Source organism: Schistocerca piceifrons, chromosome X (assembly GCF_021461385.2).
Source record: "Schistocerca piceifrons isolate TAMUIC-IGC-003096 chromosome X, iqSchPice1.1, whole genome shotgun sequence".
NCBI lineage: Eukaryota > Metazoa > Arthropoda > Insecta > Orthoptera > Acrididae > Schistocerca > Schistocerca piceifrons.
In genome coordinates this window covers 916,917,861-916,934,085 of record NC_060149.1, presented here as the reverse complement: position 1 = coordinate 916,934,085, position 16,225 = coordinate 916,917,861, and the positions used below count along the sequence as shown (strand labels likewise).

General features: G+C 37.8%; 1 protein-coding gene across 1 annotated transcript in view; it reads right to left on the bottom strand.

The window, feature by feature from the left end:
• The window catches only part of LOC124722581 (probable arginine--tRNA ligase, mitochondrial), a 54,257-nt gene that overhangs the window by 12,493 nt on the left and 25,539 nt on the right, over nt 1-16,225 (bottom strand). The window contains exons 3-6 of the mRNA XM_047247719.1: nt 7,479-8,311; nt 3,032-3,153; nt 2,005-2,153; nt 1,261-1,335 (exon numbers count right to left, since the gene is read on the bottom strand). Coding sequence (XP_047103675.1) covers nt 1,261-1,335; nt 2,005-2,153; nt 3,032-3,153; nt 7,479-8,311 — 1,179 coding nt within the window. The remainder of the gene's footprint in view (nt 1-1,260; nt 1,336-2,004; nt 2,154-3,031; nt 3,154-7,478; nt 8,312-16,225) is intronic.

The window sequence follows — 16,225 nt, the reverse complement described above, 5'->3', positions numbered from 1 at the left end:
TTGAAATTAACATAAATGATGTTAAGTTTAAATATGACTGCTGTACTTGTAAACAGGTAATTCACAGTGTAGAGACACAAAATAGTTCTGCAACCTTTTGTACATTACTAACTAATTGTTTATTTTATAAAACAAATTATTATTTGAACATAAAGCTCAGTCCAATAAGTAAAATTTAACCTAGGAGTTTTTCAAAGTATTATGTGGTTTTCAAAATCGCAACATGTTCATACGCCAGCCTTTATATTTCACAATCCACTCCAAAATAGTCAATCTAGTTCTGGAAACCTTAGAGGCATCATCAATGCGAAAGTCTGAGAATTTGTGGCTAGTCATTATTACGCTGAAGTTTGCACCTGCATACAAACAACATCTTTGGTGGTATTAACAATAATGTCCTCAATTAGCATATCCATGGAAGTCTCATCAGTGCGCACACATTCACACCCATGTGACACTATTACTTTGTTAACTTCAACTAGTGAACAGTATTAACCATTGTTCTTACTTCGAGTCAATATGTGAATAATTTGGGACTCCAATTATGTTCTATGTAGTAGAAAACATTTGTTTATGTGTGTCATATATCAAGAGACGTGGTGTACTTACAGACTAGCTAAACTGAAGCTACTGCTGTTGTGTTTGTTGTGACAAAGTTCGACAGTGACTGCGCACTGTGAAGGTTCTGTTGATATTATACCTATGACTGATATGGTGAAAGTACTTGCCTGGATAAACAATTTTATGTGCAAACTGGAACTGATCTTCATACTGCCTATAGTGACAACAAACATTGGAAAAGCTACATAACTTAATGTTTGTGTGCTGCACATGATTGGAATAGTTTTTGTGTCACCAATTTTACAGTAAATCTATGAACTTTCTTTGATAAGACATTGGGGGCAGAATAAGGGTTTGTAGGTAAGTCATCTTTCAAAGGCTGATAAATGTTGCACTGTACCAGCCTCATGCACACACCTCATCAATCAAAGAAACACATACAAGGTTTGTCTACAAGTGGGTGAAAAGTATTTGTAGTTTGAGGGAGGAGCTGTTGCAAAACTCTTAACTTTGAAACAAGTCAGTTGGTAGGCAAGTTAACAAATGACAAACATGGTACCCAGAGAAGGAAATCCACAGTATAAAGTCCTTGACTAGAGCATCAAAATTCTGAAATCTTATCAGCATCATAATTTCTGTCTCAAATCAACTCAAGTTTTACTGTAAATGGTTCATGTAAGACCGACCAAACATACTTACCAAATGTGAAAAAGATACTGTACAAGATGGCAAGCTTCAAGTTCACTGTAGGTCTTCAATAACACTTCTTCAAATCTAAGGGGAAAGACTCAAATGTTAATTTATTCTTACTTTGCACCATGCAGTAAGCAATTTATACAACACATATGACATATGATATTGCTACAAAGATTTTTAGATTTTGTCCCCAAGAATGACGTGACAAAAATCACCTAATTTCCTGCTTACAGCAATCAAACACAGTTTATTGCATTCTTTTCAATTTTTATATTTTGGTATATATCAGAACATCACAAATGGGAAAAACTTGCTGCAGAATGACACACACACACACACACACACACACACACACACACACACACACACACACACACACACAGAGAGAGAGAGAGAGAGAGAGAGAGAGAGAGAGAGAGAGAGAGAGAGAGAGACATCCTTCTTGAATTTGAGTGCACCATCTTGTGAAAGTTATCGTGTTCTATATATGTGGTTAATGGATTTTCAGATGATATCTGTATCACAAAAAGGGATGGAATGCCCTTCTGACAATGCCAGCTGCATTTCATTATTTGAAACTGTTTTATTATTCTACATGTGGATGTTATAAATTATAATATGTAAAATTACCTTTTGACAATTCTTATTAAAAAGAAAAGTTCCAGAACTAACTTCTCATCAGAGTTTTTAAAAGTCTAAGGTCTGATATTTAGTATAAAAATTCATTAGTGCAATTATAACACTAACCTTGCTATTTCTCTGACCAATACAATAGCCTCCAGCTCATTAAGAACAGAAGGATCGCAATTATGTGCTAGGGAGGCACCACTGTTTTTCTCAAGGTTCCAGAGCCGACAATGAGTATACTGCAGCCTTATACCAGTGTCACCTTCAACCTAAAACAAAATTCCATGACAGTCAATAACTCAGTTGCAGCGACAATTAACACTGATTTCAACTTAATGAACTAATCAATGCAAACGTTGATACTCCAGTAAGAAATATAAAACCACAGCTAATGTAATATGTACTGAATTAGAGATTATAGTGTGATTATTAGTGATTATATAATATCACTCCAGTAATCTTAGCGTGTATTTCACATACATTCGTCTACAGCATGCTAAACATGGTGTGATGGCAGTATAAAATACTTTCTTTGTAATCTTACATGTATTATGCATTGTTCTAACATTTAACACTTGTTAATGTACTCTGCAGTTAAAGTGACATTAGTTAGTTGTATAATAATCTCTCCCCCGTGGATCCTTCACTTTCTACCATGAAAACAACCACAAAATTTGAATTTCTTAACAAGTAAAAATAAATGATCTCCCAAAACTGATCTATGGCTCCTCATATAACTGCTTGTTTTTAAAAAGTGGCATTAACAGGAATAACTTTGCTGAGAAGAATCAGAATAATGTTCTGCCTTACAAAAGCACATTAATTACGACTGGTTACATCATAGTTATCTGTGGGTATGACAAAATGACATTATCTCTAAGAGAGAGCTCAGATGTGCAACCTGCTGGCAACTGTCACAAGCAATCCAACAACTCTCATGCATTAGAACAGTACATGGGAGAAAGAGTGTAGAAAGTGTTACATTCTATCATCATAACGTATGATATACCTTTAATGTTTTTACTAGACTATATTCAGCAGTGAGAGTGAAAAACGTTATTTATTATTAAATTTAACACCCACCCAAGAACATTCTGAAGGAATGTTTAATACGACAGAAAGGAAGAGGAAATTCGTTTCCCCTTACCTGCAAAGCTTTGTTCCAATTAAACTCATAATCTTTTAGCCTTCTCTGTTTCAAGTCATTGATGATTACTGCTGACATTCCTAGGACATCAGCTGTATCTTCTGCCATGTCTTGTCTGGTTGCTATATAGATATACATAAAAATGACAGTTTTAACGAGATACTTAGGCTGCCGAAACACCTTCAAGCTTTTTACTTAATGACCACCAGAATAGGTGCTCTAACATTAAAGAAATTCAGAGCTGCAGATTTTGACAATAACATGTGACAAACTTCGTTTGATAAAAATAACTCAGCTTTTTGGAAAAAAAATGGAAAACACAGAGGGGAAAAAAAAAAGTGATAAGCTACAATATGAGAAGACGAATTACCTTAATACAAAACAACTGACAACTACGTAGAACACGTACAACAATGGCATCTCACGGTCTGACCACCGAGGGTACCTGATGACAGCAAAGGCTGCATGCATCGCAAAACTTACTTTGTCACTCTTGGTGCGACCTACATTTTTTTTTTTAATTTCTGATCACAGGTGACACTTTAACACATTACTGCAGCCAAAACCCAAATCAAAATTAGCAAATCACTGAAAAATTTGAAGATTTGTTTGATGTAAAAATGTCTAGTGCAAGTTAATTTATAACTTTTTTTGGGTGCTACAGAAATATTAATTGTTAATTATCTCTCAAAATTCAGAACAAACAGAAAATGGATGTGCAAATTTCTTCTGGGCCACTTACACTAAAAACCATTAAAAATCGTGTTCTGAATAGGTCAGTGGATGTCACACAAAACCTTATAATGCAGCTGGCTCTTCTGGTATCATTGTCCAAAACAGAGGCAAGTGCCCACGCTCACCCCAGTCTACCACATAAAAGCTGGATGTACTCTTTCAAATAGACGTATAGTGGTATTCATATGCCACAAACATTACACTCCAATTGGTTCTCTCAGCAGAGTAAGAGTAGCGTACATGTTTCGAAAGGATAGTGTCCAATCAGAAGGCAATTAGAGAGCATTTGAATTGGAAAATTGAGAAATCCCATATGTCCATTTTGTGGCAAAATTGAGTTACCTATGATTTTGTACTTTAGACATGTAGGTCTATCATGATATAAACACCATATGTTCTGTCATTTTCTTTGTTGTTATGTAGCCATCATATCGCCTAACTGAAGAGAAACCCAACATGTACAAAAGTTGTAGGATTTCTCAAAATTTTAAGTTGTCAGCACACTTGTCTCAGCAACCAGAGACAGTGGTCATGTGTGTGTGAGCTGAGTTTGCATGAATGTGTGTGTCTATTTCAGAAGAAGGCCTTCTGGCTGAAAGCTTACATGTTTAATAGTCTTGCTGTTGTGCCTGTCTGCGACTCAACATCTCCACTATATGGTGAGCAGCAATCTATTCTTCTCATAGTATTGTCGAAAATCCATCACTGAATGATGACAATGAAAGGGCAGCAACAGCTGAGTTAATAGTGTACAAGTAAATAGGAAACTGAAACAGATTCCACCATTACAGACCTCTTGTTTGATTTTATACAGAACCTGCAACTGCCTCAGATACCAATACAAGACATGTTTGACTTGCCTCAGCTTACAGAAAATGTCTTTTATGTGTGTGAATTATAAAGTGGAAGAGCCAGGTTTTATCTCTATCATGAAAGAATAGCACTGAAAAGGCCAATGAAGTTTGCCCGTATCTTTTTGATTACAGAAATGGAAATGTTGGACAACACATTAAACACCATTACTTGTTCTTTGCCTCATTTGGAGGCCAAAATAAAAACCATGCAGTGGTAGGATTTTGTTTAATGCTTGTGGCACAGGAAATATTTCTCTTCATTGTCCAATACTTTCTACCCATTACTTTTTTCAGCATGGTAAAAGGGAAAATTAGGAAGGTGACTAGAACATATTTGCCAAAAGAATATTCAGAACTAATAAGAGTCCAGCACGAAGTTGAATTTTGAATTGAAAATACCAAAAACAGAAGAGACATTAAATTTAAAGGAATGGTTGCCAAAGTTCTATCAAAAGAATGCTACTTCTGTTGAAACTCGAGAAAGGCCTACACAAAGAAATAACAAACAGCACTTTCACATAACACAATTCATGCAGTTGTGCTATTCACATGGAAGTCTTGGTGTTGTTAAAGTTAGACCATTCATTGATGGAGCAGAAGAGCACACATTCTAGCTGGCTGATCCTTCTGTAATTCCACTAAGCCCTGTAAGTCAGGCCTATCAAGATCATGTGTCTATAAATGAGAAGAAAGTGCACCTAAGGTGCTTTCTACCATTTCCATCAAAAGAAGAAACCGTCCAGAACTTCTACTCTCATATATGAAACTGGCCAACATGTGTCAAAGAACTGTCAATGTGTGGAGTATAATGCCAAAGGGAACAGAAAACAGGCATAATTTGTTTGATTTTTGTGCATACTAACAAGAAAGTATGAGTTCAGTAATTTTAACTCAACGTAAAGAAAATTTATCAAAATGGTCTACAGTGCATTGGCATCCTTTCCTCTAAACTCAGTTTAATGAAAAATAGGAAAAATGGAGTTTCAGCATAATTTTAAGATCTAGAATATTTTTGTATCTCCTGAAAAAGTTAGGGGTTTTTTTTTTTTTTACATCTGGGTTTTCTCAATATTCCCATTCATTTAGCCTTGCTTCAGTCATTGGCAGGAGCTCCCCTATTGCTAGGTTGGTTTCATTCATGGCTGCTTGTTATCCCTTCCTTCCAGCCCTTTATTTTCTCCCTGTTGCACAATTCTATGCCAGAAGAGCAACGACACTGTATGTATGGAAACTGCACAGTGGCAGTTGGAATACAACATGCAACCATGGCTGTTAATTCTAACAGTTTGCTGTCCAGAATTCACTTATTCTCTAGCATACAAAAGAACATCACCTCCTTTCCATGCCTCTGCAGCTAAGAGAGGGAGTTCTAAACGATAAATGCTCATGTTAACCTTTTTGTTAGGTAGGCCTCGACATATGAGATTTAATGCTTTTTTTATATTATCTACAAAGAACGTGGGTTTTGTAGATAGAACGAATTCCCCATATGTTCAGTTGCAAACCACAAACTGATGCGAGAAAGTTTTTGCAGTTCACTTAATTTTGTTTCCTCTTATGCTGTGGGCAGGGAGGGAAAGTTCTTAGGGTTGTAACAATCAGCAATGAAGCGTTCAGGTCTGTCTGGATACACTGCCAGAGCCTCATGGCCGCATACCTCTCAGCATGTCTGGGGAGTTAGCAGCTTGTGCACTGATAGTGTGATCCCTGCATAGTCACAGGGCTATCACTGTGTGGGTACTTTATGCCTCCATAGGGACTGGTTGCTTCTATGACAAATTTTGAAATAGTGGAGGTCGAACCTGGATGTAGAGACCAAACATGTTTTACCTGAAATAACTCTCATAACATAAATAAAGTGAGAAAAGCCATAATCAATGTAATAGATTGTCAAAACAGAGTCTGTCCTACAGACCAAATATGAGAGAAAGAGGTTGCAGGGAAGGCAAATTGTTGACTTCAGTTTATTAAGTAAATTTTAGGACATGCAGTTAACCTGCAAAGGAGATCGCGTTCAAAATACTATTGTCAGTCATTTTTGAGTACCGCTCAAGTGTTCGACATCCCCACTAGATCATATTAAAGGAAGACACTGAAACAGCTCAGAGGCAGGCTACTAGATTTGTTACTAGTGGGTTAGATAAACATACGAGTATTACGGAGATGCTTCAAAAACTCAAATGGGAATCCCTGGAGGGACGACACCATTCTTTTCATGGAACACTATTAAGAAAATTTAAGACAACCAGCATCTGATGCTGACCACAGAATGATTCTACTGCCACCTACATAGATATGTATAAGGGTAACATAAGAGAAATTAGGGCTCGCACAGAGGCACACAGACAGTTGTTTTTTCTCACTAATTACATGTAGAAAAGGATAGTAAATGACTAATAGTGGCACAAGGTACCCTCTGCCATGCACCATATGGCTGCTTGTAGAGTTCCATCCCCACCAACGCATTTACTCACAAAAGAGCTGCGAGTCCCCACCTCCTGGCAGGGTAATATGCAAAGATATATATATTTTCCTTTCAAACTATGACGATAAATGTGTAAGCAGGGAATCACACAGCCCCAAGTGCTGATCATTTAGAAGAAGCATTAAATAAATGAATAAGCAAGTGGTACAGGTAAGTAGAATTAACGTTATAGAAATTAAAATCCACTTCAGTTATACATTAAGGAATAGGAGTAAGGGATTACACCTTATTGTAAGAATTTTAATCTATGAAATAAACAAATAAAAAACTAAGAACACTAAGATAAGTAGCAATCTTTTTTCTTTAATTGATCAAAATTTTGAAACTTAAAAAATTAGAACTTATTCAGTGCAATGAAATAAAACTTACATACTAGCAGATTTATTTTGTTTATTCTTCATGATTAATTTTGCTTCATCCAGAACATCTTTTAAGAAGACAGTCTGTCCACGTCTGGTACTCATTCCATGGATTCTACCAAATTTTACATGTTTGAGAGTATGTGCCCATGGCAGCCCAAGTTTCTTAAGTGTTGTGAACAAAGTTGAAAGATGATCACTTTGGCCATTCTCTACAACATATATCATCTCATCAAATTTAAACCTCCTGTGTCGTTCTATTGCTGCTGCGATGTCTCTGGTTAAATAAAGCATTGACCCATCACTTTTTACAATAGTAACTTTTCTTCCGTTTAAATCAATAACACATTTCCCATCTTCTTGTGTCTGCACAAACCCATTTCCTTTCATCATTTCCAGTACCCAACCAATGTGCTTAGCTCTATACATTGACTCCCAGTGGAAATCGTCATATTTTATTCCCAATCTTCTGTACGTTTTTTCCAGCTCATTTACTGAATACTTGCGAAATAGTTGCCATTTTCCCAGTTCCTCAGAATCTGCATTTTCCATCTGTTCAAAAATTTTTCGAGCCTGAACATGGATTTCTGGATTGTGCTCTGCCTCTTTATTTGCAGTCACATATGCCTCATACAGGGAACCAATTGGATTTTGTTTAACTACATCATCTGAATATTTTAGCATGTCCAGTCCAACTGCTAACAAGCCCATCTGAGTACCCCAGTCACCAAGGTAGTTCAGCTTCAGTACATCAAATGTTAGGTACTCATGTAATTTTGAAATAAAATTTCCTATTACTGTTGAACGCAAATGACCCACATGAAATGGCTTTGCAATGTTTGGGGAACTGAAATTAAAGAAAACTTTGTTAGACAGATAGTTGCAACTACTGAGTAACTAAAAACTACAATCTGTAAATCATGTGTATAAAGGAACAGCAATATACCAAAGGATTAACAGAATGCTGCTATTTTTCCCTTCTAAACATGAAACACCATTTTTCCATTCAACTAGTTATCACAAAAAAACAACAAGTACCAAGTTATTGCAACACAAAACATTTCAGACCCAATTTTACAGAATCAAATGTGGTATATGACTGGTACCTATGACATTATTGCTACTACACACATAATTTAATACAGTACTTTTAATATAAATGAAGGCATCACACACAATTTTAAGGAGAGTACATTCATAATCCGAAAAAAGAAATTTGTTTTTATTAATACACCAAAAAGGGTTGTTTGCTATCCAGCCCATGTCCTCCTCTGTTTGCTTTAGTTGCTCATCTGGGTGTCTGATTCTTTGTTGTTGGTGTTTACACAACAGTATTGCCCTCTAGCTTTGTTGTGCACATTATGATATGATGATGCAACTGAAAAATTTATAATCAGGTCTTCAGACACCATATACTTATTTGCTTTATCTACTGAAAAACGTAGCTGCAAAGGTAATGTCAAAAGCAATTCCTGAAGTAACTGGTCTAGTGGCAGTAATTGGTTGAGTAGATATTGTTATTTAAAAGGACAATAATCAAAGAGAAGAGCATAACCTACAAAAGCACATACATGTAGCTGCCTGATAACTTAATAGATGAGTCAGCAATTCAGTGACACACTAAAAGCTTCAATTTATAAGGTTTGATTGAACTCCAGACAATATAAAATTTTTAGAAAAGTTTTACCACACTTGCCATGAGCTAAAGTAGAGGGCATGGAAGTCTGCCTCCACAAACTTTTACAAAATAAACTTCTTTAAAATATAGTGCACTGCTTGATGTGCTTCTACCAGGTGGTCAACACAGTGTTTATACACACATCACATTTCAGAATTTGCCTTTAAAATTACTGGGCTTCTTAAATTATGATACTGACAACTAACTCTATGGGGATTTGTTATGAAGATTGTTGGCTGTGCAACTGATCATGTTCTTTCAAACGAAACCTGAAATCTGTTGTGACATGATAAATGTGTATCAATATAGCTGTGACAGTTTCTTACAATTCATTATGTACTGGACTATTTTCTCTGCTAGATACTTGTGCTGAAGGACCTGAAGAAAATGAGAGGACTCACAGTGTGTTAAAAACTTATTCCTTTGGTCCCACCTCATCTGCTGTAGAGTATTCAAGAATCACATACTACTCAGCATTATTCACTGTAAATTTATCTGGTAGACATATCCAAAAGACATGATCTGAGAAAATTGGTGACAGCCATGTTAGTTTCACTGAGTTGGTCCATCAGTTAATGTGGTAATGAAATGTGATAAATTTAAAAGGAAAGAATGAAAAATCACACTTTCCGTGCTTTTTATCCTAAAATTTGTCAAATTCAAGACCCTATGAACCTCCTAAAACAAGCCATGATGGCGATTTACTGTAACCTTGGCATAAACCATTAGTATTCATCACACTTATTTGTTAAAGATTGATCTTTGCAAAAACCACATATGGTCTTGTTTCTCCAGGCAATTACTGAAAATAAGTTCCATGGGTAAGTGAGCAATTATATGATATGCTGATACTGGAGTAAGAATACATTCTGTATGCTTGCTGCATCATGAGGAGCTGGCAGATGATGTGAACTGGTGGCTCACCAACCTCTGCACAGATGCTGAGAATGAGACATTGCTGCACAGGGTAGCCACGAGGTCTGAGGCGTCTTGTCACGGTCCACACGGCTCCCCCCATCAGACGTTCAAGTCCTCCCTCGGGCATGGGTGTGTGTGCTGTACTTAGTGTAAGTTAGTTTTAAGTTAAATTAAATAATGTGTAAGCTTAAGGACCGATGACCTCGGCAGTTTGGTCCCATAAGACCTTACTTCAATGAGAACTCTTCCTAAGCCTCCTGTGGCCAGCCTAACTCCCTCATGGTGGACTGTCTCAAAAGCTGAAGGTACGACGGGTTTGGCAGATTTATAAAACATGCATCCACAATGAAACTGGTAGCACACAAAGCTCTGTAAACCTAGAGCAGGCAGTCTTGAACTGCATCCCATGCCCCTTGCACACTGCATTTTAAAATATTAAGTGATTTAGGGGAATGACTTGTATGGCTTATGTCCCTCAGGTGGGCTACCACATAAGCTTCTGGGTGAAAGTGAGGCCTAGAAACCATGCAGTGGTTTAAAATGTAAAACAATATCCCATAGTCTAAACAAATGAAGATTAAAAACATGACAGGAATGATTGAACACACACACACACACACACACACACACACACACACACACACACACACACACACAAATATTTTCTTTTTCCATCAAAAACTTAAAACCAGTTATTCTTTCCCCATATTTCCCCATTTCTCTTGCTTCCTGTCATCTGTAGCCAATTTGTGTACTCCTATAGGTACTGAAAATGTTTCCACACTTAAAACACTACCCTGAGGGCCACTATTCTCTTGTGTAAAATGATCAGATATGACAATATCTACATTGTTGTTGTTGTTGTTGTTGTTGTGGTCTTCAGTCCTGAGACTGGTTTGATGCAGCTCTCCATGCTACTCTATCCTATGCAAGTACTGCAACCTACATCCTTCTGAATCTGCTTAGTGTATTCATCTCTTGGTCTCCCTCTACGATTTTTATCCTCCACGCTGCCCTCCAATACTAAATTGGTGATCCCTTGATGCCTCAGAACATGTCCTACCAACCGATCCCTTCTTCTGGTCAAGTTGTGCCACAAACTTCTCTTCTCCTCAATCCAATTCAATACTTCCTCATTAGTTATGTGCTCTACCCACCTAATCTTCAGCATTCTTCTGTAGCACCACATTTCGAAAGCTTCTACTCTCTTCTTGTGCAAACTATTTATCGTCCATGTTTCACTTCATACAAATACTTTCAGAAATGATTTCCTGACACTTAAATCTATACTCGATGTTAACAAATTTCTCTTCTTCAGAAACACTTTCCTTGCCATTGCCAGTCTACATTTTATATCCTCTCTACTTCGACCATCATTAGTTATTTTGCTCCCCAAATAGCAAAACTGCTTTACTACTTTGTCTCCTTTCCTAATCTAATTCCCTCAGCATCACCTGACTTAATTCGACTACATTCCATTATCCTCGTTTTGCTTTCGTTGATGTTCATCTTATATCCTCCTTTCAAGATGCTATCCATTCCATTCAACTGCTCTTCCAAGTCCTTTGCTGTCTCTGACAGAATTACAATGTCATCGGCGAACCTCAAAGTTTTTATTTCTTCTCCATGGATTTTAATACCAACTCCAAATTTTTCTTTTGTTTCCTTCACTGCTTGCTCAATATACAGATTGAATAACATCGGGGAGAGGCTACAACCCTGTCTTACTCCCTTCCCAACAACTGCTTCCCTTTCATGTCCCTCAACTTATAACTGCCATCTTGTTTCTGTACAAATTATAAATAGCCTTTTGCTCCCTGTATTTTACCCCTGCCACCTTTAGAATTTGAAAGAGAGTATTCTAGTCAACATTGTCAAAAGCTTTCTCTAAGTCTACAATTGCTAGAAATGTAGGTTTGCCTTTCCTTAATCTTTCTTCTAAGATAAGTCGTAAGGTCAGTATTGCCTCACGTGTTCCAGTATTTCTACGGAATCCAAACTGATCTTCCCCGAGGTCGGCTTCTACTAGTTTTTCCATTCGTCTGTAAAGAATTCGGGTTAGTATTTTGCAGCTGTGGCTTATTAAACTGATTGTTCGGTAATTTTCACATCTGTCAACACCTGCTTTCTTTGGGATTGGAATTATTATATACACTATTACTCGGTAATTCACATTTAAGTATCTGCCAGATGGTTCATCGAACCACATTCGAATTATTTCTCTACCATTTCACTATCAAACATTGCATGGGAAAAAACGAACAATTAAATCTTTCCATGTAAGATCTGATCTCTCTGATTTAGTTACGATGATCATTTCTTCCGGCACAGGTGGGTGTTGCATTTGGAAGTTGCCACTTCAGATTACATGAAAAGATCTCGCTGCAATGAAATACACCTTCGTTTTAATGATTGCTATCTCATCTTGCATATCACGTCTGTGACGCTACCTCGCAAATTTTGTAATAATGCAAAACAAGCTGCCCTTTTTTGAACTTTCTCAATGTCCTTTGTCAACCCTATCTGATTCAGATCACACACCAAACAGCAATACTCCAGAAGAGGACAGAAGTGTAGTGTAGGAAGTCACTTACTAAAGTGTTCTGCCAATAAATCACAGTTTTTTGTTCGCTTACCACACAACATTATCTATGTGAGTGTTCCAATTTAAGTTACTCGTAATTGTAATCCATAATATTTAGTTGAATTCACTGTATATTTTGTGAGATTTATTGTGTAACCGAAATTTAGTGGATTCCTTTGGAACACAAGTGGATGATTTCATACTTTTAAATATTTAGAGTCAACTGCCACTTTTTGCACCTTACAGATATCTTGTCTAAATAATTTTGCAATTCGTTTTGATCATCTGATGACTTTACAAGATGGTAAATGACAGCATCATCTTCAAACAATCTAACAGGACTGCTCACATTGTCTCCTAAATTGTTTATACAGATCGGGAACAGCAGAAAACCTATAAAGCTTCCTTGGGGAACTCCAGATATTACTTCTGTTTTACTTGATGACCTTCCATCTATTACTATGAAGTGTGACCTTTCTGACAAAAAAATCACAAATCCAGTTGCACAACTGAGACAATACTCCATACACACGCAATGTGATTAGAAGTTGCTTGTGAGGAATTGTGTCAAAAACCTTCTGGAAATCTAAAAATATGGAATCAATTTGACATCCCCTGTCAATAGCACATATTACTTTGTGAGAATAGATAGATAGCTATATTTTCTGAATACACAATGGCTATTTGTTGCTAAATCATTTCCTTTGACATGATTCATAATGAGACCCAAGTTTCTCCTGGCACATACAACTTTCAAATAACTTCCGAGAATTCAGCCAGGTAACACTTTCAGTGACCACCGATATTTCGGCGGGAGAACACCCCGTGATTTTAAAGGCAAACTGCAATGAACAGGCAACATACATGCAAATTTAAAACCTCGGTTATAGGACTGATCACAAATTTGTTTATGGAAGACTTCGAGGAACGTGCATTGGAGTCGGCATCTTTGAAACCCGCCTGTTTCTTTAGATATGATGACGATACCTTTGTTTCTAGAATGAAATTCTCACTCTACAGCAGAGTGTGCGCTGATATGAAACTTCCTGGCAGATTAAAACTGTGTTTTGGACCGAGACTCGAACTCGAGACCTTTGCCTTTCGCCTTGCCCGCGAAAGGCAAAGGTCCCGAGTTCGAGTCTCGGTCCGGCACACAGTTTTAATCTGCCAGGAAGTTTGATACCTTTGTTGTTTGGCCTCAAGGTAGGGAGAATCTGAATGTCTTTCTAGAACATCTGAACTCGATCCACCCTAAACATTCGTTTAACGATGGAGGTGGAAGAGGGTGGTTCCTTTCCTTTCTTGACGTGTTGGTTAGGAGGAAGGATGCTGGAACATTGGGACATGCAGTCTACATGAAACATACTCACACCAACTTGTACTTACAGCCTAATAGTTGTCACCATCTGGCTCAGCGTGAAGGGGTAATTCGTTGGGGTTGGGTTGTTTTGGGAAGGAGACCAGACAGCGAGGTCATCGGTCTCAGATTAGGGAAGGAAGTCGGCTGTGCCCTTTCCAAGGAACCATCCTGGCATTTGCCTGAAGCGATTTAGAAATATCACGGAAAACCTAAATCAGGATGGCTGGGTTACTTCATACTTTGGTACACAGGGCACATGTCGTTTCTGACGCTGAGTCTTTGCCAGCTGAGCTGTCCCATCTTGAAGTTACATTTCCTCAAAATGGTTATAGTGATAGACAGACTGAATGTGCATTGTGCTATCGATCAACTGTACATCGGGTGATTGATGATAATTCTGAGTCAACACCTAAGTCTACTGCCTTTCTGCCTTATGTAGGAAACACTTCCAACAAGATCGGTCGTATTTTACAGAAATACGATGTGAAATGTGTTTTCCAACCTCCATCTAAAATTAAAGCACTTTTGAGTTCTGTTAAGGATGATCTTGGTCTGCATAAGTCGGGTGTATATCGCATTCCTTGTAGCTACGGGATGGCATATGTTGGTCAACTATCAGGACCATGGAGGACCGATGTACTGAGCATAAATGGCACACACAATTACAGCAGCCAAGTAGATCTGCTATTCCCATGCATTGCTTGGATACTGGTCACCCCGTGTTATATAACAACACCGAGATATTGGCATACATGTCCAGCTATTGGGACAGTGTTATTAAGGAGGCAGTTGAGATTAAATTAGCAAGCAACCTTGCTAACAGGGATGGAGGTTTTTGTTTAAACTCTGTTTGGAATCCGGCTCTCTCCCTTGTCAAAAAACAGAGGGACACAGTCACTGCTACCTCACCTGCAAGTTCGTAGTCTCACTATCGATAGCTCTGACTGTGGTCATCTTTGGTGGCCCTTGTGTTCAGTGTGTGTGTTATCTTTCCCACATCAGTCCGAGAACCGAAGTTTTAAATTTGCATGTACGTCACCTGTCCGTTGCAGTTTGCCTTGAAAATGGCGGGGTGTTCTCCCGCCGAAACATCAGTGGTTGCAGAAAGTGTTTCCTGGCTGAATTCCCGGAAGTTATTTGAACGATTCATAATGTTTGAACACAATATATCTTAAAAAATCCTACTGCACATTGGCATCCATGATACAGGTCTACAATGCAGCGGATTACTCCTGTTTCCTTTCTTGAGTGCTGGTGTGACTTGTGCAACACTTTCTAGTCTTTAGTTGTGGATCTTTCAATGAGGGAGTGATTGTATACAATTGCCAAGTATGGAGCAACTGTATCAGCATACTCTGAAAGCAACCTAATTGGTATACAGTCTGTACCAGACGCCTTGACTTTAAATGATTTAAGCTGCTTCGCTACACCTAGGACACCTAATGTAAGTTACTCACATTGGCAGTTGCTGTCGATTATAAATCTGGAATATTTACTTTCTCTTCTTTGGTGAAGGAATTTCAGAAAACTGTGTTTAGTAAATCAGCTTTAGTGGCACTGTCATCAATAACATTAGCATTGCTATCACGCAGTGGAGGTGCTGACTGCACGTTGCTGCTGGTGAACTTCACCAATCTTGGAAATTTTGCATTCTTTTAAATCTGGCATGCTTTTTTTGTCGCTTCTGCAACAGTGTTATGACCTGGTTTCTGTACCAGGGAGGATCAGTACCAATTATTACCACTTTAATTGGTACATACCTCTCAATTGCTGTCGATACAATTTCTTTGATATTAAATTGTATCTGGTCAATGCTTACATAGTCAGATTGGAAGGATGGAAGATTGACTCTTAAGAACACATTAGGCGGATTTTTGTCTGCTTTCTTCAAATAAATATATTTTGCTTTTTTTGTGGACTTGAATGTTATGATCTTCAGCTTGCTGCAACAACCTTTGGTCATGAATTCCTGTTCCCATCACGATGCTCCCTATTTGCCCTGGATTATTTGTTGACAATAGGTCAAGTATGTTTTTGCAGCCATTTACATTTCAAGTGGGCTCCTGAACTAACTCTTCAGCCATTTACATTTCAAGTGGGCTCCTGAACTAACTGTTCAAAGTAATTTCATACCATCAACCAATCGTGATCCTCCCACACTCCCACCTAACCATCCCCTGGTCACCTTCCAGGAATTCCTAACTTCCAACCTGGCCTCACC